The sequence below is a fragment of the Halyomorpha halys genome, unplaced genomic scaffold (genome assembly GCF_000696795.3).
Source record: "Halyomorpha halys isolate HHAL.00 unplaced genomic scaffold, Hhal_1.1 Scaffold84.1, whole genome shotgun sequence".
Taxonomy (NCBI): Eukaryota; Metazoa; Arthropoda; class Insecta; order Hemiptera; family Pentatomidae; genus Halyomorpha; species Halyomorpha halys.
In genome coordinates this window covers 950430-975789 of record NW_027110155.1, presented here as the reverse complement: position 1 = coordinate 975789, position 25360 = coordinate 950430, and the positions used below count along the sequence as shown (strand labels likewise).

The window sequence follows — 25360 nt, the reverse complement described above, 5'->3', positions numbered from 1 at the left end:
TTTTGATTAATATTCATAATAAGTAAATATTTATAATTTAAATTATTTGGAAATACTCATTATTAATATATTTATGTATAGTAATAATCAACAACAACAACTGATGATTAATGAAGATTCCTAACAGAACTTCTTTTTTAATTGTCGATACTTAATTATTCGTCTTTTACTAGCTCAAATAAAAGTGAAAACTAAAACTGAAAAATCACATCTTAAAAAATACAAATTTTAACTTTAAAATGAATTTTGGATAAAATAAAGCAAAACAAATTTTATGCTCTTCATATACGGAAAAATATTATATAATGTCAACCATTTTCAAGAAGTCAGTAAAAAATTCCTGATAAATAAACAGCTGAAAGTTTAAAAATTCAAACAGAAAAATATTACAAAGTGATATTTTGTATAATAATCAAAACTCTTTGAACCTTATCAATTACTATGGATTTTCTGGCCTTGGAGGGACCTAAACAAAATATTTTTTAAATAATGAAAATAAATATTTATGAATATTTTATGGAAGTCAAGTTATATAAAGTTATTATTATTTTTTAATTAAACAAAATAAAGACTGAGAATAGCAGTATCAAAAATCATAAACCACAAAAAATGTAACAATTACAATTAAAAAGATTCTTCATTCCAATGACCATACTAACCTTCAACTTTAAAATCCATAAATACGAATATGAATGAAGTTTCACATATCACAAAAATTCTAAGACAAATGATGCTAGTGCAAATATTATCAGTGATAGATAAACTTGAGAAGATCCTATATAGAAGTGACCCACAAAAGGTATAGGAACAAGAATAATATGCAAACAGAATAATAGACAATATCCCAACTCCATTTTCTTTTTTTAATCAGAAAATAACGAAATCTAGTCTACCTAAAAGTATGAAGTAATACAACAAACCTTTGTTCAAAGGAGTCAGCTCTGTTGCTTTTGTATCCTGAGTCATTGAGACTTCCTTCATGCCTGAGACTTGGAAGAGAATCCCATGGAGACCGACGAGTACTAGTTGTACTTGTTGCATAGCTTCCACAGCTGCCTAGTGTCGATGACCCGGAACGCCAACCATCTGAATGCCGGAACCATTGTGCTCGGGCAGATTCACCCAAGCAGGATGCACAACGACTGACAAATAAACTCGATTGGTATTGATCATTTAAATTTAAAAGTGTTTAAGAGGACTTAGTTGCAAGCAGGTAAGAGAGGATATTGCATTTAGTTCCACTAGCTAATTGTGTTTGGCATAAAACCACAAACAAAAATGTTTCAGATCGAGCGAATAAGTTGCTGAATATTTAAAAATTAAAAACAACAGAAAGGTTATCACCCCTTAATGCAACATAGAAGATTTATGCAGCTAGAGCAAAACATTCCAAGGCATGCATCAAGACAATAAATTCATATCGCAAAATATTTCTGTAACTATTGTCTTTCATGTTATGTTTCAGCACTATTTTAAAATTTACTTAAAACCCTATAATAGTGAATACCAATAAATGATAAGCCAAACAAATTACATCCATTGAATAAAATGCAACCATTCAGAACAAATTAAAAAAAAAAAATAATGTAAAGACAAGTAATTCATAAAATATTGATTCATGACAACCATAAGTTCGAGGAAATTTATAATATACATTTAGAAAAAACTGAGATATGCACTGCCAACTTGTTTATAACTATTATAAATTTCACAAGATACATAAATATTTATTGAGTTCAACGAGGTAATTACAACAACTTTCTGAACATTTTTAAGAATATAACTGTTTGTTTAATAGAAGATACATTATCAACTAAAGGAGGAGAGAATACTATAAGATAATGAGTACAATAGTACTTCAGACAAAATAGTACATTCATATTTTTATCTCGATATGTTATGACGAAGAAAAGAGAAATGATAACTATTTTTTTATTTATTTACCAAGGTAATTTTGTAATAAAATAAATTATAGTTTCCGTTATTCTTTTTCTTCAAATAAAATGTGTTTAGAAGAAACATTATGTGACTTAATCCTTAACTCTTTTGTTCAAAACTTTAGTTTAAAACTTGGAGATTAATTCTAAAAACTATAGGCATACCAGGCCTATTAAAATCAGCATATCTGACAGTAATTTAAGTTATAGAAAAAAAACAATGATATTTTCTAATGAACATGAAATAAAAAGGTAAGTGACCCATACAAGAGCCAGTTCCAAATAAAGCCCATCACCTTCCATGTCCTTTTGTGACTTTTTGTAATTGTAAATTAAGTTTCAGAATTATATTGGAATCTAGAGGCAGAGAATTCGATACAATTTCCAAATGTTGGACTTCAGTTGTTTAGTGAGTGGCATCAGATATGTGCACAAGTACTATTTACTTGTTTGTTTGAGTAATAATTTTATTTTGATAGGGTAATGTATTTTAGGTACTCTGTTATCTTTTAATATCTGTAATAAGTTATATGTATTGTCATTTCCTCCTACATACACTTTCTTGCAACTTTTTTATGAAAATACCTAACAAACTAATCATTCCAATTAAGGCTCACTAGTTAAGCATGAAAGAAGTGAAGATTATTTTCAATAATCGATGATTTTAATTAGAGATCTGAAATAAATAACTTGAAAAAACTCTAGATTAAAAATTATAAGTCACTGTAAGAAATGATTTTTTGTTTAAAATGTCAATATAATTTTGTTTCATTCTAGAATTGGATTTCTTTTATATTTTTCCTATCACAAAATTCCTGATAGCTATTAATTGGAATTACATATAGCAACGTCCATGAGATATCATTAAATATTAAAATTCATCCAAATCGATAAAAAAATTTTTTTAAAGAAGTATTAAAAATGTCTTCCTATTTTTTATAACTGTCTTAATTTTGGGGCACTGTGAATGAAATAGAGTTTGGAGCAGAAGAGTAATAATTAAGGTCAGGCCCTTTGAAATAGAGAACCTCTACTTCTATCTCTTGTAGTGTAATTATAAATAATCAGATTAAAACTATAATTGTTGTTCAATATTTTAAAACTTGTGATTCATCTGATAATATTAAGGCAAATTAGCTTTTGATGTTTAAAATTAGATGCTGAACAGAGAGAAGATAAAAATTTCTTGGACAGTTTAAATCAATGATATGGTCTACAAAGCAGAGAGTAGACAGCATAAAATAGGTTAGAGAAACACATGGAGTACGACTCAGGATGTTATGGCAATGGTATACAAATCCTAGGTGTTGCCAACAATGAAATGCAGAGCTGAATCAATAAAAACAGACTCATAAATAACTCTAAATAAACTGGACATTGAACAAAATAAAAGCATTAGATTGATTCTCAGAGTTCCTTGTTAAAGACTTGCAATACAACTTAACTTAAAGCTAATGGCCACCAGTGTTATAATTGTCATAGCATGTCTTTATAAGAGGATTAACTTCTCCTTCTGTATAGAGTTTAAAATACCAGTTGATTTAAAGTGATTTTTCAATACCTTTAAATTATTATTTTCTTATACAACTTGTTGACTTTATTTATTTTGACTTTGAAACTCTTGTTGAAAAATTTTAATAACTCTTTTAGAAGAATGAAAAAAGATGTAGACCACTTAGCCTGAAATTGAACCAAGTATGGACCACTCCAAACCTCGACTTAAGGCAGGAGGGGAACTTCACCAGAAAATATTTGAAATTAAATGTTTAAGAGTGCATTTTTATAGTGAGTTATCTGTTAACTCTCAACTAATACTCAAAGATCAAGAATGGTAAACGATTCTAACAATAGGTCCTCACAAAATAAGTGCTACCTGACCCTCCTGCTGCCCACTTCTAAGATTCTCACCAGGAGTCAACAACCTGCCCAATCAAATGGGGGTTGGGAACCACTGCTCTAAATAACAACTTTTTTGTTTCTTTCCAAAAGTGTTTAATTCTACTGAAGTTAAAAATATTCCTTTTAAAATTATAATGTACCCTTTTACAATGGATTTTAGGAATCCAAAGGGTACTAAAGTGATTCATGATCAGAAATATCAGAATACAGAAAATTGAAATTGAAATTAAAATCTTAGTAGGGAAGAAATTCTGATATTTATTTCTGTTGCGGCCAACATTTTATAATCAATATTTTATAACATTTATAATAAATATTACAGAATGTATATAAACAATGTCTAGATAAGCAAACAAGAATGCTATTAAGCACCTATACAATACAGTGCATATCAGCTGGGCTATCTGGGCTGTGGTAAAGAGTCATATACTCGAAGCAAGATTTTGTGACACTGGAACTTTGTTGTTGTGTTCAGGACTTACTAAATTGGTGCAATGCCTAATAACTAAGCCTTGGGGCTCATCACTGCCACTATCGTCCTAGAGAAATCTTCATCTTATTTTTTTTTTCATAGGATCGAAGATTCGACAGCATTCACCAAAGACAATTGAAGTGAGTCCCATACATACATACACATATATATTTTTTTTACATTTATTTTTTTTTTTATAATTTCAGTTTATTGAAAATATCTGTTTAGTTTAATTTTCACTATTGTTTATTATGATTTTTCTTTTACTTCAATTTCATATATTTATAAACATAAAAATTCAATTTTTAATATCGAACCCCCACTGCTGCCACAATTTCACTTATTTATGCAAGAAATGTTTTAGACAAAATTTACTGAGGACATTGCAGTAATAAATCCTCATTATATAAAAAGTTTATAAATAATTTATTTCAACTTTAACTATCAAAACTCCTAATTTACTACATTTCAGAATGTATAGAGATTATAAGATCAAATGAAATTAAAAATGAAAACTAAGAATATAAAATGAAGCAGTGGATAAAATGACCCTCTACACTTCTACTGTTAATCAATGAAAAATAGATCACATGTACAATGATGGATCAGCAAAATACACAATTTGTAATACTGAGACTATTGTCTGAATGCAGACAAATTTTAAATAAGTAAAGCATTGAAAAAGGGTGGATCAAATGTTTACAATGAACCAAAATAAATTCTGTTAGCTATAGAAACATAGAACATGGAAGCTTCAAATATTATACTTATGGATTTGTAATCAGCAATGACATCACAAAAAGTAAATCTCACTTAAAATACTTATTTGAAGCTGAAAACTCGAAGATAGCATTTAAAGAGTATGAACATCATTATACTCAGTCATTGAATTATACTGTATGTAGTTTCACATCCTTTGCCGTTTCAATTGCTTACTCTCAGTATGATATCAAGTTTAAGAAGACAATGAGTTCTTAGAAATATAGGATGATAACAACTACAGCTAAGATGGCAGAAAGTTTTTTTATAACACAAAACCTTCAATCAAAGGAACCTAAAATATTTAAATTGAGTAAACTCTTAAACGAATATTTTTTAATATTTGTTTCTACCTTTGTAATATTATAAAACCAATTGTCTAAATAAACCAGATTCTTAATATTAATTCCATAAAGATCATAATAAACCTTATTCTTTACCCTCTCTATCACCCAAAGTTCAGACAATAAAATCATAACCTGTTTACATTATTTGAAAGAAAAAAAAATTCCAGAGAGTGATTTTTATTAAATTTAATTTTACAACATTAAACTAGGATCCAGTGTTGTGAAAACTGCTTGTAATATCAATAAACTGAGGGGACCATTAACGAGTTTATAGTTCAGCATTTGTTTCAGAAATTTCCCAGTAAAGATTTTGTGTTGGATGGTAATGAACGTTGTGGATACCATTCTGTAGTTAACAACAACCAGCTGAAGTCAATTATGAAAGCAAACATACATTCATATGTAGTACTACATCCTGTCACTGAGACTGAGCTTCCTCCAGTTGCTGCAATCAATTGCCACAGTTCTACAACTCCAAACTCCAAGAAGGAACCATGCATCCTTTTATCTAATATTCAACTGACCAACTCATATTTTTCCAAATTGGAAGCATAACCAACAAAAACACATGAGAAATTATGAAAAACCACAGTGTTATGTAATCTACCATCTTACATCACTTAGAGGCCATTGGTAAAACAAAAAACTGCCCAGCTGCGTACTCCACGAGCTAAACAGCACCGATGATACCCAACCTATGCTCTTTCAACTATCCTGTTACCCAAATCTCTAATCAACTGACTTCCACTTTTTCAAAAACCTGGAAAATTGTTTTATAAAAGAAAAACTTTAAAAACTAATTTGAACTTGAAAATGCTTTCAGAAACTTCATTTTTCTGAGGATTCTAATTTCTTTACAGCTAGAATAAATAATCTGGTATGTTGGAGCACATGCATTGGTTCTGGGGAAATTATTTTGAGTAAATATATTTTGTTCAAATTCCATATTTTCTATCAATATAAAAAATCTAGATTATTTTTCATCAATGCAATATGTGACTATATTTAGTTTACCTTACATATAGAAGTAATACCCAATTTCAAAATTCATATTCAATTAAATCAATAAATCTTATAGTAGATCAGTAATATTTAAATTTCATAAAAAATATAAAGCATTATACATCTTAAAGCTTCTGAAAACTTACAGTTCCTTTTAAAAATAAGCAGGGGACCATCACATGTTTTAATTATTGTGCTATAAATGTAAACATAACGTGCAATACTAAAAGAAATGCATCTAACACCAATAATCAGTCATTTCATTTTTATTACAGTCACATTTCATAATAATCCATAATAAATGTATCTAAAATATTGTTCCCTTTTGATAAAGAAATATTTAGAAGAGATTGGAATAACAAAAATACCTCTTCTAAGAATCTAACAAAAATATAAGGATGACACGATAAGCTGCTCCTATACAAGTAGACATTTTTCTTTGCAAATATTCTAGTTTGGGTGAGATACTATGGGGGAGTAGTAGTGGATTAGTGTGGGATGAGTAACTTAAATAAAATAATAAAACTAAAATGAGATGTAGAACGTCGGCATAAAATAAATAAATATGGTTTTGTTTATTTATGTTGTTCTTTGCTGATCGTACCCCCCGACAAACTTCTTCAAGAATAAAACTAAAAATTTCTCTTAAGAAAATTATTTCAGCCTTTACTGTATTTTTTGACCATATTATTTTGTTTTAATAAAATCAGATTTTTATGCAGTCATGATTTAGATTTAGATAATTAATAAAAATAATTAGGATAATCAAGGAAAATGTTTGGGTGCAGCCAAATTAGGAACTCAGATAGTATAAAACTATTTATTAAGTGCCAAACTTCGACCTACTTTGCACAGCTTCATCAGGGCTTTTGTCTAGGAAATAAGACAAAAAATGTGTGCCATTTTGAATACACATTTTGAATTTCCAGGATTTACAGGTTATTACGGCAATCACAATTATTAATATCTTTGGCTTAATTCCTAGATTAAATGCTTGATGAATCCTGGAAAGTGAGGCAAAACATTGGAGCTTAATAAATAGTTTTGTACTATTTAAGTTCCTTTTCAACCAATCAGATCATCTTCAAAGATCAATTAATCATGATCAATCAATAATTAGGGTACATTGAAAAATTAATTTTTCAAAAAAATGATTTTTTTTTCATAAAATAAATAAGCCATGTTCATTTCTTTTTGGAATTTGAGCTAAATACTAAAGTATCAAAATTTGAAAGGCGTGATCTGCCAAGGACTTACAATTTCAACTAAGAATTCTGTTATTATTCAAATAGCTCTTTCATCCAACAAATACTTTAGCAGGATTGACTTCAATTCACTTTTCAAAATAATTTTTCCTTTAACAAATTTATTTTGAATTCAAATTAATTCTTATGATGAAATGATATATGCTTATAATAAGAAATAGGAATATATCATAAAATAAAAGCATCTATAATTTTAATTGTTAGTCAATAAATGAATAAAATGATGTAATTTTAAAGTAATCGTTAGGAGTTTTAACTGGTAATTTAATTAAAAATTGCTACCTACTTAGTTTAGATCTTTCCACCTTCCAATAATTGAGAAAAAACAGACAGGACTTTCTTACACTTATTCAAAATTGCTTTTCTTTAATTTTTCTGCTCAATATAGAACATATATTTTAGTAATTTTAATACATTTTTTCAACAAAGAATTTTTAATAATACTGCTTCTCGATTTTTAACTATTAATGTGAATAAGCACTATTTAATATTATGCAAACACAGTAATTTTATAAGAACAACTCTACATTATTCTGTTAGATAATTCTATACTTCCTTCAGGGTATGGCGTTGATGAACAGGGAGGTTTTACGCTGTTAAACAAACAAACAAAACAAACTTCCTTCAGGAATAAGTACTTATGACTTTTTCCATGGTAATTACATTCATGCTGTCATAAATGTGATTCTCATTTTTTTTTTTTTCAATACTAAGATAATATATAACAGGTAGTTTTACAGTCTTGAACATCAATATTGCTAAGAAAAAACAGTGGTAAAACTACCCTCAGGACTCATTGTAAAAAAGAGAAATAACATAATGTAAGTAAGTTTGGGTAGTAGCAAGGATGAAAAGAGGACTAAAAATAAAATTCAATAGACACATTTGTTCAATTTAAATAAATCCTTCCTGAGAGATCCCAAAGACGAAGAGTGTTAATGTACTATCACAAAACGTTCTATTCAGAGGAGCAACTGGCTTGAATCCAACCATTGTGTTTAATCTTTATTTTGTGAGGAAACCATATAATAAATCGGAAGGAACAGGCTGGTAGTCTTTGTAACAGAATAATTCCATCTGTAGAACCTAATTCAGGTAGAATTATATAAGGGAATAAGTATGAAAGAAAATCAAACCCAACAAACAAACCAAATTCATTTTTAACAAAAAAAAAAAAAAGTAGCTAAATTATTAATGGATTTGATGATAGAGCGCAATAAGATTTTATAAAATCTTCAGGAATAGTTTGGATGTTATATGTATTGAGACAGAGTAGATTTAACAATGGTGTTTTGTTTTGATTTTATACATGTACATTTGTTTTTTCGTTGTAATTAATATACAGAATTATTTCATGTATAATGCCAATGATGATGAAAAAAAAAATTTAATAATAATTAAAAATATCAGTGTTGTATTGTCATTTTTTGATTTAACAGACAAAAAATATGATAAAGTTAGACCAACTAAATAATAAAATACTCCGTAAGGCAATCACCTTAAGTCAATTTACGGACAACAATGTATTCTGACCAATAGGAAACCATTGGTTTATAACTATTATTAACCTGTAAATCTTTCAGATTCGAAATGCCTAAAGTTGTAAATTAAAATTAATATTGTAGGCATTAAAAGATAAACAAACCTACATATTTTTCTATACATCAGTTAGCAATAAATTTAGTAAATATATTTATTCAGCTAGGATATTAAACTACTTAAAATATATATAGCATTCCCAATATGCCTTACGAAATTCATTAAGTTTGTGATACGTTTTGCAACAGAGCGTGACTCAATGAGTGGCCGGAAACATGCAACTAGCTGAATACATTGGTGGTATATGACGTAATTGTAAATAAAATAATAATGCGAGCAAAAAATCATGCTAATATTTACAATTTAGTGTTTTCACAAATGAGTTCTTACCTTGAAGTATTATGATCAGAAAGATAGCCTCTTTCCCTAGCCATTTCATTGCGATCACTGTAATAACCATCTCTGACAGCTGCACTACTTGCAGGCCTCTCCAGACTTAGCCTATGAGGTAGAGGTAATGTAGACGATTTGTTCATTGAGCTACTACCACCACCTTTTGAAAAAATCACAAAGTTAAATAAGCAATTTCATTAAAGAGCTCTTTCTTGATTTCAATAACATTCTAGCCGATATATCCAAAATGAATAAATAAAATTAACTTACGTCTACGATTTGGATAAGGACTTCTAGTATTTGCAGAGGGCAATTGTTCAGCAAACTCTATAAAAATAAATAAATTTGTGAATAATAATCAAATCAAATTTAAATAGAAACTGACAAAAATAAAGTTAGGAATAACTTACATCAGCACTAAAAATTTTAATTGGACCATTTGACAGAAATATAATCAGAAAAAAAGTGTTAGAATCCAAATTTCATGATCATGTAAACAAAAACTTGAAAAAAACATTCCTGAGACAATTATAATTAAATATTACATTCAAGTCTATTTTCCATCCTGAGTTACTACAGGATAACATAGGATAGGGTTTTAATTTCCCAAGTAGACTGTTGATGTTAAATGGTGATATTTTAATTACAATTCAACTTACATGACTATTTATGATTTCCTAAATTCAATTTTATTTTTATTTATTTACTTACAATGGTCATATAGCTGTGTTTCTGCACCTAATTTAATGATATTTATTGTTATTTGTTAAATGAATTGCAGCCAATCATATCTAAATATTTTAAAACACAAATATAAACATTTAAAGTGAAAAGATTTATTCGATATTTTTTTCCTTAGGTCTAAACACATATTTCAATCAACCTCACAGATGAATTACACCAGAATCTGTAAGAAAATTTAGTTTTCCCGACCGAGGATTATTTTAAGCTTAAGGAAATTGATGAACTATAAACAATTTATAAATTACATTCTCAACAATGCATACCAAGATTTTCCATGCTTTGGGTTAGAAGTGCTTCAAAAGTGTGCAGGCTGTAGCTTTCCGCATCCATCCCTTTTGCCAATGTGTTGCGAAGATGCATTTCATATTCCATAAGAAGCCTACTTGTTGGTGAACTAGGCGTACTGACGGCCCCAACTCCATCTCTCTGGTAACCTGCAACAGTCCATCCTTCTCGTTCTACCTTAACATAATTTAGAAAAAAATAATGATAAGATAACACCACATAGTGGAGTATCTCTCATTGTCCTCAAGTTTGATTGTTAACCAATGTAATTAACTAGAGTTAAAGTAATTAACGGAGAGGGTAAATAATGATATTTAATTGTTTTTTTCAAATTTTCATTCAAAAAATAATTTTATATTTGGAAGAATAGTGGGGATGGAATCTTACTGGCTAACAAACGAACTCTCATATTTCATTTTTATAAAAAAAAAAAAAAAAAAGTACCCCTTAAAATCAATCAACAATTGAATAAGATCGACAGATTTTTTCTTTTTTTAATAAATAGATCATGAAATTTATTTCATCTTCTTTAGGAAGCTAAGAAGCTAAATGATAATCAGATTCAATTTCAGAAAAATAAAATAAAACTGAATAGAATCATGAAAAAGAGTTCATCTAATTTTTTAAATCCAATCTGGATTTTATTTTCCTTTGATAAAGTAAAAAGTTAAAAATCTTTCCCATGATAAAAAAAAGCTAAAACAATACACTGATAGAGACCATGAAAAAACATTAGTATTTTCTATCAGTAAAAGAAAAAAGAAGTTCAAGTGAAGATAAAAGTATATCTAATGATTCCTCTCAATAATTAGTGCCGTTGGCTAAGTAGATATTTGATTTTTGATGATGAAGTCATGGAAAAAGAATAAACTCTATATACCCACAATTTCTGTGATGGAGAGCAGATTTCACAAATTTTAGCACCATGATTGTACTGGAGATGAGCTACTGATTCTGATCAATGCTATAGGAATGATGAAGACAAAGAAACTGACGGAAAAGGAGTGCACTAGAAACAAGCAAAGCAAGGAAGAGTGATGATTAGTCCTTTCCAGAAGGCATCTGTGTGTGTGTTTTCTTTTATAAAACCATAGAGATTTTATCAAAACTATGGAGATAAGACAAAACAGTAAAAGGACAAGTAGAAAACTCTGACATTAGCTATGAACAAATGAAAGTGTATTCTAGTTAGTGAATTCTTTTATCCAATAAAAATTACCAGTCATTCCAATATAGTACTTTCAACTGTAAGGTTAGATTTATTAGTAATCAAGAAACTAGGACATAATAATAAATTCACAAATTTAGATACCAATGATAGTTAAAATTCAACTATGCTTCTCATAGACTACTTCCTCATTTCAATGGTGTATAAAAGAAAATTAGAAAGCTGACTTTTGTACATAATAATTAACAATACTAGACCTCCTCTTTTAATTACCTTTAAGAAACAAGAACAGAATGTGGAACAAAAAAAAAAAAAAAACAGTAAATAATGTACTTGTTCCTGGAATATGCCAAAAATTAAAGCAGAAACATTAGAGATTTTAGAGAATAAATAAAGTATAATCATGGGAAAGCGTTGACTTGAAAAGTGAAGTTTAAACTCCAGTTTCAATTATTTAATCTATATTTTAGGGTACAAAGAGTTAAAAAAATGTTTTTATGCAGAAACGTACTGATTGTTTTATTCTTAAAATTGGGTTTTTTTACCTTGTGGTACATTTCAAATAAGATAAACATACTAAATGATTACTATACTAGATATATTAGAAGATACTGATTTGCAAAATGCCATAAGAGTGAAAAATCCAAAAATTAAAAAAAAATAATCAGCTATTACATTTCTGTATTGCCCCAACTACATATACTGCCTATCTTAAAATAATAAATTAATTTCTAAATTTTATTTCAATAACTAATTGTAGTACTTATTGCAAGGAAACCTAAACATGGTTATAATAAATCAGGGGTTCCTAAAATGTTTGTTATAGAGATCTACTTTATAAAGTTGTTGACATATGACAGAATATTAAATGCCAAAATTAACATAAAGAGTAGCAAATATCGTTAATAAATACTCATTCTACTAAAGTAAAAGTTATAGGTAATTAATATTTTTATTTGTAATACTGTTAAAATATAAAAACATGTGCAAAAAGAATGGACTTATTCAATAATTATTTAGGTAAAACAAATTTATTTTTATGATTGTTATTTTTAGGCAAGTAAAATTTCAGAAATTCAATTAGTTTTTATGCTTCATTGAATAAAAGTGAGATTTTTACAGACCATCATGAATTTAAAGATAAGTTAAAATGAATTTTACTTCTGTTGAAAGGGGAAAAATCTGTAAGGCTTGCCGACATTTTTCATCACATTGCATCAATGCATTTAAATACAATAAAATATAGTTGTTGGCACGTCAAAATTTATATAAAAAGCACATAACCAATTTTGTTGAATCACAGCCAATATTTTAGGAGCCCCTGTAATAGATCATACTTCCATTTTGTTTTTATGTTAAATATTAAAAATGAATTCCAATTTATAAAATATAGACAATTATTACTGTTAAAATTCAAATCAACACACTATGATAATGCTATACATAAAAATGTTTAGAAAATGCTTTGAACACTCACTCTAATAAAAATTAAGTACACTCAAAAACATTTTTTTCTTATCTATTTATAGAAAGTTTAGATATATTAGATAGTTAGCATGCTTCATAAAATAAGCAATTAATAGGAAGATAGTATTTACAAGAAACGCAACACCACACCCAGCTGAATGTTGCTGTCAAGATTTTAATTTTGTTATGTAATTCTTTCATAGTCTCATGTAAAGTGTAAGGATTTATGTGTTAGTTGTAAATGAGTTAATTATACAAAAAAAAAAGAAAAGAAAAATTCATAAAAGAAAAAAAATTCTTTAAACTTGATTAAATAATGTAAATTACTTAGTAAACATAAATAGGAAATATAGAGTAAAATCAATTAGAAATGAAATATGTTTAAGTATTAAATGTTCAGAAAAAAATAATTTATTTTCATACTCAGCCAGGGTAAATCCTATACTTTAATATGAGCCATTTCCAGGTGATTTTCCCCTAAATTTCCAGAACAAGAGTTATTAGACTAAATAAAATGATTGGTATATTGCAGATACCAATACCTAGTACTTCTGCTCTCTAATGGTCTCCTGTCAGACCTCTACCTGTCATGCACTTCCCTGATGTTCTCTTCCCTCATTCTGAGTTCTTCTTCATCTACACCACTTCTCTGGGCTGTACTTAAGAATTAACAGTGGGTAATATGTTTCTTACATTTGCATGATGGGGGAATACCACATCCTCTTTTGGTCTTTTATTCATCCATTTTTTTTTTTTTTCAAATTTAACTCATAATGTTTAATTCAGCCCCTATTTTAATTTGTATTTCCTCATTTGGAACCTTTTAGTGAATGGAGATCTCACAACTTCTCTAAATCTCTTTCAAAAGCCAGTAATTTATTTTCAGATGATTTGGTTACAATCCATTATTCTAATATCCTTATAAAGCTTTTCATTTGAAGGAGTGGAACATTTTTATTTTTATCCTGAGAGATATCAGTTCCCATAATATTCCACTCAGAATGCCCATTATCTTTTTCACAAAAAGATCTGTATATATATTATCATCCAATTTATTTAAGATGATAATTAATCTCTTTAATTAATTATAAGTAAAAATGGAGATTAATTGGCTTGAAGAATTGTATCTTCATTTTCTTCTGAGATAGTGAGCTCTTTGATCAAAATAGTTAATTTTTTCACAAATTTTTAACTTAAAATTTGAACACCTGATATTTCTATTGTTTATGAAATAAGAAGGACATGGTTAAAAAAAATTAAAATATTGAATATAAATTTACGAAAACTCTCCACTTTAGAAATGAAACAAGTTATTTTTTTAGACACACCTCACTCACAAAAGATACTACTTCTGGCATTTTTTCTCGCTTCTGTGTTATTTTGAAATATTTTGTATGATGTCATATTACGCAGGAATTCTATGAGCTTTCTTTTTTTATTTTTTTTTTTTAATCTATGTATTTTTAAAAACTTATTTTAAGAAATTTTCTTTTATAAAACAAATTATTTATAAATTTTTTAAGTATAAATTATTTTTTAAAACTAAATGAATAGAATGATATAACAAGAAATTTCACTTCTGATGACTGGCATCCTGGAAGGATCTCAGTCGTGTTTTTTAAGAGAGAAAAAAAATTGTATTTATTTTTAAAAACCCTCTAATATTTTCTGTTCCATTTCTAAATATTCCAAATAGTTTCCTCCCCAATGTCCTTGACATCTTAAATCATTTGGGTAAATAAATGTAATTTCAAAAGCAAGAAATGTATGGGGCCTTAAAAGGACCTAATGGTATTCAGAAGGTTGATATTAAAAAATAATTTGCGCTATAACTTGCAAATAGTAAAAGCTATAAAAAAATTTATAATTATATATCTTGTTGTAATTTTAATTTTTTCATTTTGAAAAAAAAAAACAACATGAAGATTGGACCAGAGATAATGGAGTTAAAGTGGTGTGTGCTCATGTGCCATCTTTAATGGCGGCTCAAGATTAGTCTGATTGCAATATTAGGCAATAACTTACATTTCTACATACTCTAAAGCGTCATAATTAAGAACCAAAAGAGGAACTGCATCCAAAATAGCATTTGTAATCAACCATCTTCTACATAAATAAAACATTATTTTAGTAAAAAAATAAGAGGAGGTATATGGTAGGCTTATAAATAAATATATTTGCACAGAGCTCCAAATAAATAAAATTTGTATCGATTAACTCATATATAGTCAAATTTACATAACACAAAAGGATTTGTAAACTAAGATACTAATATTGTTAGAAAATAGAATAAAAGAAATTAATGTAATAAAACAATCCCAACTTATCTATCATCAAGTGCCTGAATAAGACAGAATAGAAATTCAACAGATTGTTGAATAAAATATAAATATACACATTTGATAAAAAATCATTTTAGTGCACAATACAAATGCATAGAATAATGCTAATTTCCAATTTAAAAAGTGATAATTACAACTGATCAATTTAAAAAGAGAAAATGTGAATTAGAGTGCTCTGTGAGCATAAAGAAGTTCAAATACCATGCAACAAAAAGTAAAGAAATGAAAAGTGATATTTCATAAATCAAACTATCTAAAGCCAGTCGAGAGTTAATGTAGTATTGGATTGAACCTATACTACCCAAGATTTTAATTATTCTGAAAAAAAAACTATGTATTTGGTTCACTTTTAGTCTTAAGATAAACTAATTGTAAGTTTTCTTTATAGTTTAATTAACTTATTATATAATGAACGTACAACAAACAGTTTTTTCAATTTAAAATCTTTTGGTTCTAATAATGGTTATATTGGTTTTTCTTACTTATGTTGTATAGGTTCTTGGCTAAAGTATAGAGGATATTAGGATGCTAATTAAATAATAAAGTAATATTGGACCAGCACCAAATTTTTATTAACCCAGTTTTTATCTAACAGGGAATAGTGAAAATTCTAATTATAAGCAAAGATGTTATTCATAATATTAATCAGAAAACCTAGCTATTAATAGTAAAGTATTTAAACAGTGACCAAGAAAAGATTCGGCCAAAATGAAATTATTTATCTAATGATTGAAGAATATGAAAGATTAAAAAGTTGATGAATTACGAACTTGAACCTAAACTTATAAATATTAAATGAATCAATTAGAAGTTCATCAAGAAGACATTGTGTATTGGAATCTATTTATTAAATTTAGGTTGAAGCATTGGCATTTAATAAATAATTTTATTGTTAACAATGATTTCCACATTACCAAACTTTTTCTTGGGCTAATAGTAAAATAATTGAGCAAGATTATATCTTTATTAAATTTTAACTATATCTATATTATACTCTGGCTCTAATAAAACTAAAAGAATGGAATATTTACTTATTTGTATAAAATATATATATATGAATGGAATATGGTCCGAGTGCGGTAAAAAAAAACTCAAATAGTAGATAATTATACTATTTTATTGAGCCAATGTTTCGCCACACGTTGCAGGGCTTCGTCAGGTCTAAAAAAGATACAAACATCTTTGTTTCTTTTTTAGCCCTGACGAAGCCCTGCAATGTGGGGCGAAACGTTGGCTCAATAAAATAGTATAATTATCTACTATTTGAGTTTTTTTTAACCGCACCCGGACCATATTCCATTCATCTATACACACGGTCAATCAATAATCTTCCAAAATATATATATATATAATTATCAAACAGTTGAATTTGTTTCCTTATACTTTTATTCCCAATAATTCTCGAAAGACATTATTGAAAGATTTAAGGTGCATAAACAGTTGTGAGCCAAACCGATTACCAGTGGTTCAAAAAGAATGAACTAGTATATGGAGCCCAAATTATTTATTTGTTGGCAGTTCGTTTTCCATATTCCCACGAATCTTGAGCCTATATTGTCTGTTTTATTTTGGGTATATCACATTTTCTTCTCCAGTTTTATTTAGTAGTAGAGTAGTCAGAATGTAAATTATCATATGAAAAATATTAATAATTTTGATGAACAACGAATTTTAATGATTTTTAATAAGGTAATAACCTATAGACATTTTTATATACAGCCTTCTTTATTTCTTGTTCTTCCCTCAAATGATTAGGCCCTTGATTAACACTGATGTCTCAATGGTTATCTTGAGATTCTATGGAGTATCATAGAGCTTGGTAACTACGTCAGTGAGACTAGGCTGATCGGCATTTTGACTTCCTCTACCTCAGGGCATGTCAGCAGGTCCCCTGTTCAACATCCACAGAGAGGACTTTCTCCAATGTTGAATTCATTACTTAGATAATCTTCCAGTCTGTTATTTTTTTTTTGTAGAAAATTGGTTTTATAATTTAATTTGTAATTAAAAAATGTTTATTTGTAACATAAATACTTTGTAAATATTTTTCATATCTTTTTGCTATTAATGTTCAATAGTACAACATATATCTTTGTTCTTTTGTTATGAAATCCTCCCTGATCCATAATATTATGACCAATCTTGAGCCTAATGGCAATACTTGTCCCTACTTTTATATATTTTATAATAGGTCTCATTTGGATCACGATTTGGAAGGACATTATTCCATCTTTTCTTTGATTGCAGAGATCACCTCCTAACCTCCTAACCTCTCAGATAAATGCAACAGATGAATAAATATTTTAACATTCTGAATATCAATACAATAAAACTCGTAATATTGATTATTGCTTAATTTACATTATAACACCAATTTTGAGATAAATCGTACTTGGTATCCTAGGTAATTATGCAAAATATGAGTAATTTTATAGATGGCAGTGAATGTGTCAAATAAAAAAAAAAAATTTAAATACTTTCAAGCAAATTTTGAATAAAGGTATTGATTCTAAAAATTTTTCAGTTTCATAAAATATAATTATAATATGTTAACAAAATTGCAGGTTATTTTTCTCAAAATCTTTATATTTCCTTTATCACTAAGACAATGTGCTTTTAGGTTTCAGTATCTTAAATTCTTATAAATCAGTAAATCCTGTTTTTAGACAAAAACACAAAATGTGAATTGAAAACTAAAATTTGTGTGTAGTTTTATTACCTGGTACATTGTACCTAAGCCGTATAACTTATGAAGTGATAGAAGAACCTGAAGACTCATTGCTACAAGTCCCATAATATAATTTCTTTAATATGATTTATGTTTGTCCTTTGAGAATCCCTAAATCAGAATCTGATGTCATAGATTAAAAATTTAAATCAATGGATAGGTAACAGGTTGGAAAGAAAAAAGTATCTCACGATTATCTTTAACTGCTTTATAATAATTTTTAATGATTTAGTGGGCCAAAATATTATATTTTCAGGAAGGTCAGGTTACTTATAAAACTAGACATCCTGAACATTCAGATATGTTTTTTTTAATTTAACCTAATTTAGGTCAGAAGGACATTTAATTCCTAATATTTAGATATTCAAAAAAACTGAATATCCACAATGAAATTATATAATGTTTTGTATTTTTGAACTTTGTGTCAGGGAACTTTGATAATGCAGTACAAGACTATTTCAGTTTTTTATTTTTTATAAATTTCAATGTGAGAGGAGGGTGATCTAGAAACCACCAGAAAGCTTTGTCAATTTCTGAAACTAATATTTCACAAAAACAAGTCAAATTAATGGCCAAACAATTTATGGTTTATCCTATCTTTTATTAATTCAGTGGATAAAATAAATTTTAAATGGTAAAGACAAAGTTTACTTTAATGGTGAATGACAATTTTCTAATACAGTATTGAGCAAATACTCCGGTAGAGCCAAACACCCCAAAATTAAAACACTTCAGAAAATGTATAATTTTGCCAGTAAGCTTTAAAAATTAAAAACTAATGAAATAAAACAATTGAAATATAAATTTAGATGTAACAAGCTAGAAGGAAATTAAATAGAATTATATGAAGCTTAATGGAATTTTTCAAGCATATTCAAAAAAATAAAGATGAAAAGTTCATGTGGCTTCTTAATCTAACATACAAAATCAGAGAGTCTAGAACTATTGAAGGGAAACATATCTCAGCAACAAGGATAAATCATCCAGGTTATAAAACAAAACAAAACTAACTAAGCATTCAAACCATTAAAGATTTCTGTAAAGGGAGGATAGATGCAAGTTGGAAGGATGCAATATAGCTCCATATTTCTAAATAAATCAAATCATTCATAATTGTGTCATAAATGTGAGAAATTTTATGTTAAATAGAAGTATGTATCAATGAAAGAAAACCATAATGAACCCCTCTGTTTTGAGTTAAATAAATAATTGAAAACTTTTATCTCTTCTCTAACTCAAAGTAAATCATTTACATTAATTATCTGTATATTATAAATTATTATTTATTTCTAATACTTTACCTACTACAAATGGAAAGCTTTCAACCCACAAGTTTTCTAAATTTCTAGTGAGACAGTTATTTTAATTTTCATCAGAATTAAAAAAAAAAATCTGATAAAGATCAATTTTAATTTTGTTGAGTTAAAATGTTACTGAAAGAGATTTTGTCTATCTCGATGGAAGATTTTTTTCTCAAAAATAGTTCTTATTTCTCATGACTATGAATTTATCATCATAGATACCCCTAAAATACCATAGAAAATTATTCATTTGTCAAACAAGGGGTCCTCACAAATATGGAATGACAAAACATGACAGTCTTATCATAGATTTTATATAAAGTAGCCATTTTCTTGTCTCGGGAAAAATTTCATTTGAAAATATGTCATTATCTTAAAAATTCACTTTTATCAAAATTCAGTTGGAAAACTAAGGAAAGAGTTCAAAATATAAGCAAAAGTATTTGGTTTAGATAAATATCTGACACTAATTAAATAAAATTAGTAATCAAACTGTTAACTTAACAGGAGATAAAAATGGTAATAACTTTAACTTTCTCATATAACAGACACCACCAAAAATACAGCAGATTCAAAAGACATTTTTTAAATGACTAACCAATAACTGATCCAAATTTTTTAAAAAGGATTTGATGTAAAATTACCTCTATTTTGAACAACTATGGTGGACTTCTGCTATCACTTTTTTCAAGAAAAATATATTTTAGTGTTAAGAATTATTTATTAATAATTGATTGTTTATTTGTTTATCGTTTCTTTTCCCCATAATTTGTTGGTTTATTTTTCTTTTGTTAATAATCTTTCAAATTAAAGTGAGACAATTCTAAAATATTTTAAATTCTCTTAAACTTTAATATGAATAGGATATGTATTTATTATATATATAATTTTTTTTTAATGATTTCTATAAAGAAATCAAAATGAAAAACAGAAACCTAAAAGCACTTTTTAAATGTGAAATTAATTTTCCAATCTGAGGATGAACCTGTGTAAAATGAGGATTAACAGATAGAATCAAGTTTAAAGTAAAAAAAAAAAAAATACAATTTAAAAAAATAAATAAATTAAGAAAATTCAAACAGTCGTAGGAGAATTCAAAACTTTCAGTACAATATTTCACATTTTTAAGCAAAAAGTAGGGAAATGAAGTAGGCTATGTGGACCAGAAACTTGATCTTTGAGAGCTCAACTGTGGAAATTCTAACTATATGTATTTTAAGATTATATATTCAGGTGTCACCCCTTTTGCATATCAGGATATAGAAAAAATTAGCATATATTAACGCAGGAATAAGATAATTTAGTGCTCAATTAAACAGTGAAAATAATTAGCATAACTATCTGAATTATATTTGACATTCTGAACTAATTATAAGATTTAAAAAGATAGATTTTATTTAAACCTTTAATATTTTGGTTTAATGGAAACAAAATCTTTACTTGTAAGGCTACTCATTATGAGATGGAGAAATCTTTTATTAAAACTAAAAAATTAAAGGTCTGCAGCTTTGATTTAAACATGTTCATATTAAAAGTAGGTAAATTTTTATAAAACAGAGAGCTCTCATTAAGTTACAGCTTCTGGTATCCTAAACCACTTTGAGGCAAATTGTATCAACAAGAAATTGATGATATAAGGCATTCCGATTCATTAGGTTTAAGAAACAAGATTCAATTTATAAATGCAATTGTTAATGTTTATTTTTTATTTTTTTTTTTTTAATTTGAGAATGTGAAATTAAATATCATTAAGAATCATAAAAAGAGAGTTAAAAAAATTTCATTGAAGTGATTTAAAAAACAAGTTAAAATAAACGAAGTCAGTTTAGCTACTTTGAGTTCAGTCAAAAATTTGATAACCATAAAAAAAGCATAAATTATTATCTGTGAAAACAAAAACTCCATGCAAGAAAGTGAGATTGGTGTTTTTGATAGTGTGTCTGGTTGTTTTGAAGAGTGACCATGCTACCTCGCCCGGTTGGCTGCTCCATGTCGGAGTTCCCGTTGCTAGAACTGGGTGTGGTTGCGTAGCATTGATTGTCAAAGAGAACGTGGTCAGAGGGCGGGGAAGTGTCACCTCCCAGTTCGAGGTAAAGCTGGCCACCTCCACCTCCACCTCTGTTACTGTTAACACCACCTCCACTGCTACTGCTTCGGCCGATTTCATGTGATGAGCGTGAGCCTAAATAAACAGAAAAATTATCAATGGCTATACCTTAAAAGATATCATTTAAAGTATAGAGAAATGTATGCTTAAAAAAAAACATTAGCAAATTGCAGTTAAAATAAATACAGAAACCCTAACAGTACTAGTCTAAAAAGGAAATATCTGTTGCGGTTGTGAAAAAACTAGGTTAATTGAATTGTATAAAATTGAGTTAACTATGTGTAAACTGTCCATGGAATATCTTTTAAGTTGTGTTATATATATTGGTTAAGTCTAGTTGCTCAACGGAAAGAAACTAGACTTAACCAATTTAACACAATTTAGAAGACATCCTGAGGATGGTTTACACCCAATTAATTCAATTTGAAACAATTCAACTAATCTAGTACTTACAAACACCACAAATATATGAATGCATGGAACATGATTAGACCAGAGATCATCAAAGTGGTCAATATAATATAAATAGAGGTCAATTCAATCTAGGGGATCAAAGAATTAATAATGCTTTTTGATCATAAATTTATTAACAGCAATGCAATATAAAAATTTTTTGTTTAGAATACCATTTGTAATATTTCCAAGGAAATGATATTACAGCAATTCAAGTACGGACTGTTATTTTAAGCTTTCAAGATAAATTAATTTTGTTTAAATCTTCATTGTTAAATACATATTTTCAATATATTTCAACTTTATGACAATTGAATTTAACCAGAAAAGAACTAAAAATATATATACATACAACATTTTAAATTATACTTTGGAGATACTTAAAATATGGATGTCCCAGAATGAATAATTGAGCCACCTTCTGCTCGAGATGAAATATTGAAAGTCATTTGAAAGATAATGTCAATGAGTTATTAGTTGACCTTGAAGCAGAGATACTTTCAAATAATTTTACAATTATTAATTTCTAAACAAAAATAAATGTTACCCAAAAATATCCAAAATTTTGTATTGTAGCATTTCTCATTTTAATTGCATTCCCATGCTCTAATAGGTCTTGTTGAATTTGAATTCAGTTGTGACAATTCAGTTTTAATAAAGCAGAAGAATAAATCAAATATGAGGTGTAGGTGCGATTTCAAGGCCCTACTAAAAATCACTACCCCTCCTCCATTTGTTCCATTTTTTACCAACAGAAAGTGATTCGTATTCTGGTGTAACGATTAAAAATGTATTTTATAGTATTTACAGTCCATAAATAATGAATGGGTTAGTATAACTCTCCAGAATTATTGTGATATGAGTAGCACCTCTACCATGCATACTTAAGTATCCAAAAAAAAATAAAAAATAGTGGAAAATATTAGCATTTTAGAATTTAAAAATCCATTAAAACTGTTCATTTCCCTTTAATTCAAATTAATATTTTTAAGCATTATTAATACCAAAAAAAAAAAAAATTATTCATATCAATAATTTTGTAATATACTTCATACAATTGATATTGTAAAATTTAACGATACTGTATTTAAAGAATAACAATTTTTAATAGCAGTCGTATAGAAATGCTTTAAAACTATAAAAAAAAAAGTTGCAATTGAAATTCTATCAGCTTTGCATCACTCCAAAAATTCTACACAAGATTTCACACTGACAATTGTTCCATGTTACATCTTCTCATTGATTTATATAAAAATTTTATTTTGTCAAAAAAGAATAAATTATTTAAGAAGCACATAAGTTTTTTTTTTATATTTTCAACTTTTTTTTTAATTGAGCAGTTGATAAGAACATTATCAGATTTTCTGGGATCAATGATAAAAAACGTTTGGTGACCCCATGGAGTAGACCAAGTTCATTCTTGTGTTTATCAACTAGATTTTAGTCAGTGCTAAGATCAAGCCATCTCAAACTGTATTATTCTAAAAATAATACACATTAAATAACAATTATAATGGTAATTTCTTTATAGATTACAGGTATTTTACAAGAAGTCCCTGCCATGGTCAATAACCTAATCACTAACCTAACTAGCATGTGCTAATGAATAGGAAAGTTAATTAGTAGAATTAGAGTTTTCTGAAGAGTTCAGAGCACTCATGTAACTTTTATTTTAAAGTCTTGAAATTTCATAATTTAATTAATAGAACTAACTACATATAGAAAAAAAAATTCCAAGGTACAGCATTTACAGGTTCTAAACATGTATAAGAAAAACAAAGTTGCTGTCAAATACATAAGTGAGCATAGCTTTCTCACCATTTCTAATGAGTAGTTACATAAGGATAGGTACATAATTACCTATTTTTCAAGGTTGGAGAATAACTTTTGTCATTTTTATTTTTTATAAATTTTATTTGTCATTTTAGAATAAAATTTAGCTGGTAGAAAATGTTGAAGTGTGATATAAAAATTTATTTTTTATTGTATAAAAGTTGCTCTGTGGCAAACAGTGAATATATATTGATTGTAGTTCACTAGCCATTATGTTCTTTGTTCTCACTACAGTAAAAACGTTTTATGCTATATAACCGTAACAAATAAAACATTAAAAACATTTTATTCGTGTCTGTCACCGTTCAACAGAAAATAAATGAGGACTAATACAATGTTCGATCTCTTTTATTGTAGTGTGAAATTGATACTTGGGAAAATAAATTGCTCCCTTTTAATAAAATTAGCATTGGTAAAGAAATTAATAAGTAGTAGTAAGCAAATCAATTTAAAAAGATAGAAAAAATAATATTTATACATGGATATAGGAAGAATAGGCCCTGAAGGTGAAGGAATACTTTGAAACATCAGTGAAGAGAAATAATGGAGTTCATGTTAATCAAGCAATTTTGTAAAGTTGTCTATACATATGTATTTAGATCACTATAATATTGATAATAATTGAATTTCTAAAATATAAGTAAAATGTTGAACAGTACAAATTGATTCACTATCCAACATAAGTCGTGTATTTACCGATTAGTAACTATAACAGAAAAATTAAAACACTTGATATAATTTATTTTAGAAACTATATTATAGTACCTGAGAATCTGCTTCGATGTCTTCCTCCAGATTCAGTTTCTGACATCACATCCCGTCCTCCCCTGTTGTTGTTAGGATGACCAGTTCCTTGATAATGATTATAATAGTTGTAGCGTCTTCGAGTCATCTCTGGAGATGTAACTGGGCTTTCTAGAGAACTCATGGGTTTGAGCATTCGTTTCAAGGTGTTTGAGTCCAAACTCATCTCTCTTCCTCCTAAAAAAAAAAAGGCATATTAACAATACAACTTTATAGTCTTTCTGTAAAAGTACTAAAAGGACAATTTATTTTATAATTAGTTATTTTAGCAAATACTTATAGTTTAAACATGGTGTTAAACAGAAAGAATCAAGAATGCATTTAAAAATGATGCTATAAGACGAATAAAGTTCCAATGAATCGAGACTCAATAAAAGCTTGTATTTTGAAAAGAGATAAAGTCTTGGTATGTGTTTCAATAGTTACATAACTGTGTAACAGTTTTTTTTTTTTGACAGAAAATTCTGCAAAGCCAAAAAAGTTAAATATTGCCATTAAGGTGTGTATTTTAGAAA

The 25360-nt window shown here is 27.7% G+C and overlaps 1 protein-coding gene across 8 annotated transcripts in view; it reads right to left on the bottom strand.

The window, feature by feature from the left end:
- LOC106677040 (protein still life, isoform SIF type 1) overlaps nucleotides 1-25360 on the bottom strand; it is a gene marked incomplete at its 3' end in the record, with an annotated part of 188077 nt that overhangs the window by 3705 nt on the left and 159012 nt on the right. For 5 of the 8 annotated variants that reach the window (XM_067048297.1, XM_067048300.1, XM_067048301.1 and 2 more), the window contains 6 exon segments: nucleotides 921-1142; nucleotides 9611-9773; nucleotides 9884-9940; nucleotides 10621-10791; nucleotides 21618-21830; nucleotides 24807-25022. In XM_067048297.1, coding sequence (XP_066904398.1) covers nucleotides 921-1142; nucleotides 9611-9773; nucleotides 9884-9940; nucleotides 10621-10791; nucleotides 21618-21830; nucleotides 24807-25022 — 1042 coding nt within the window. 8 annotated transcript variants of the gene reach the window in all.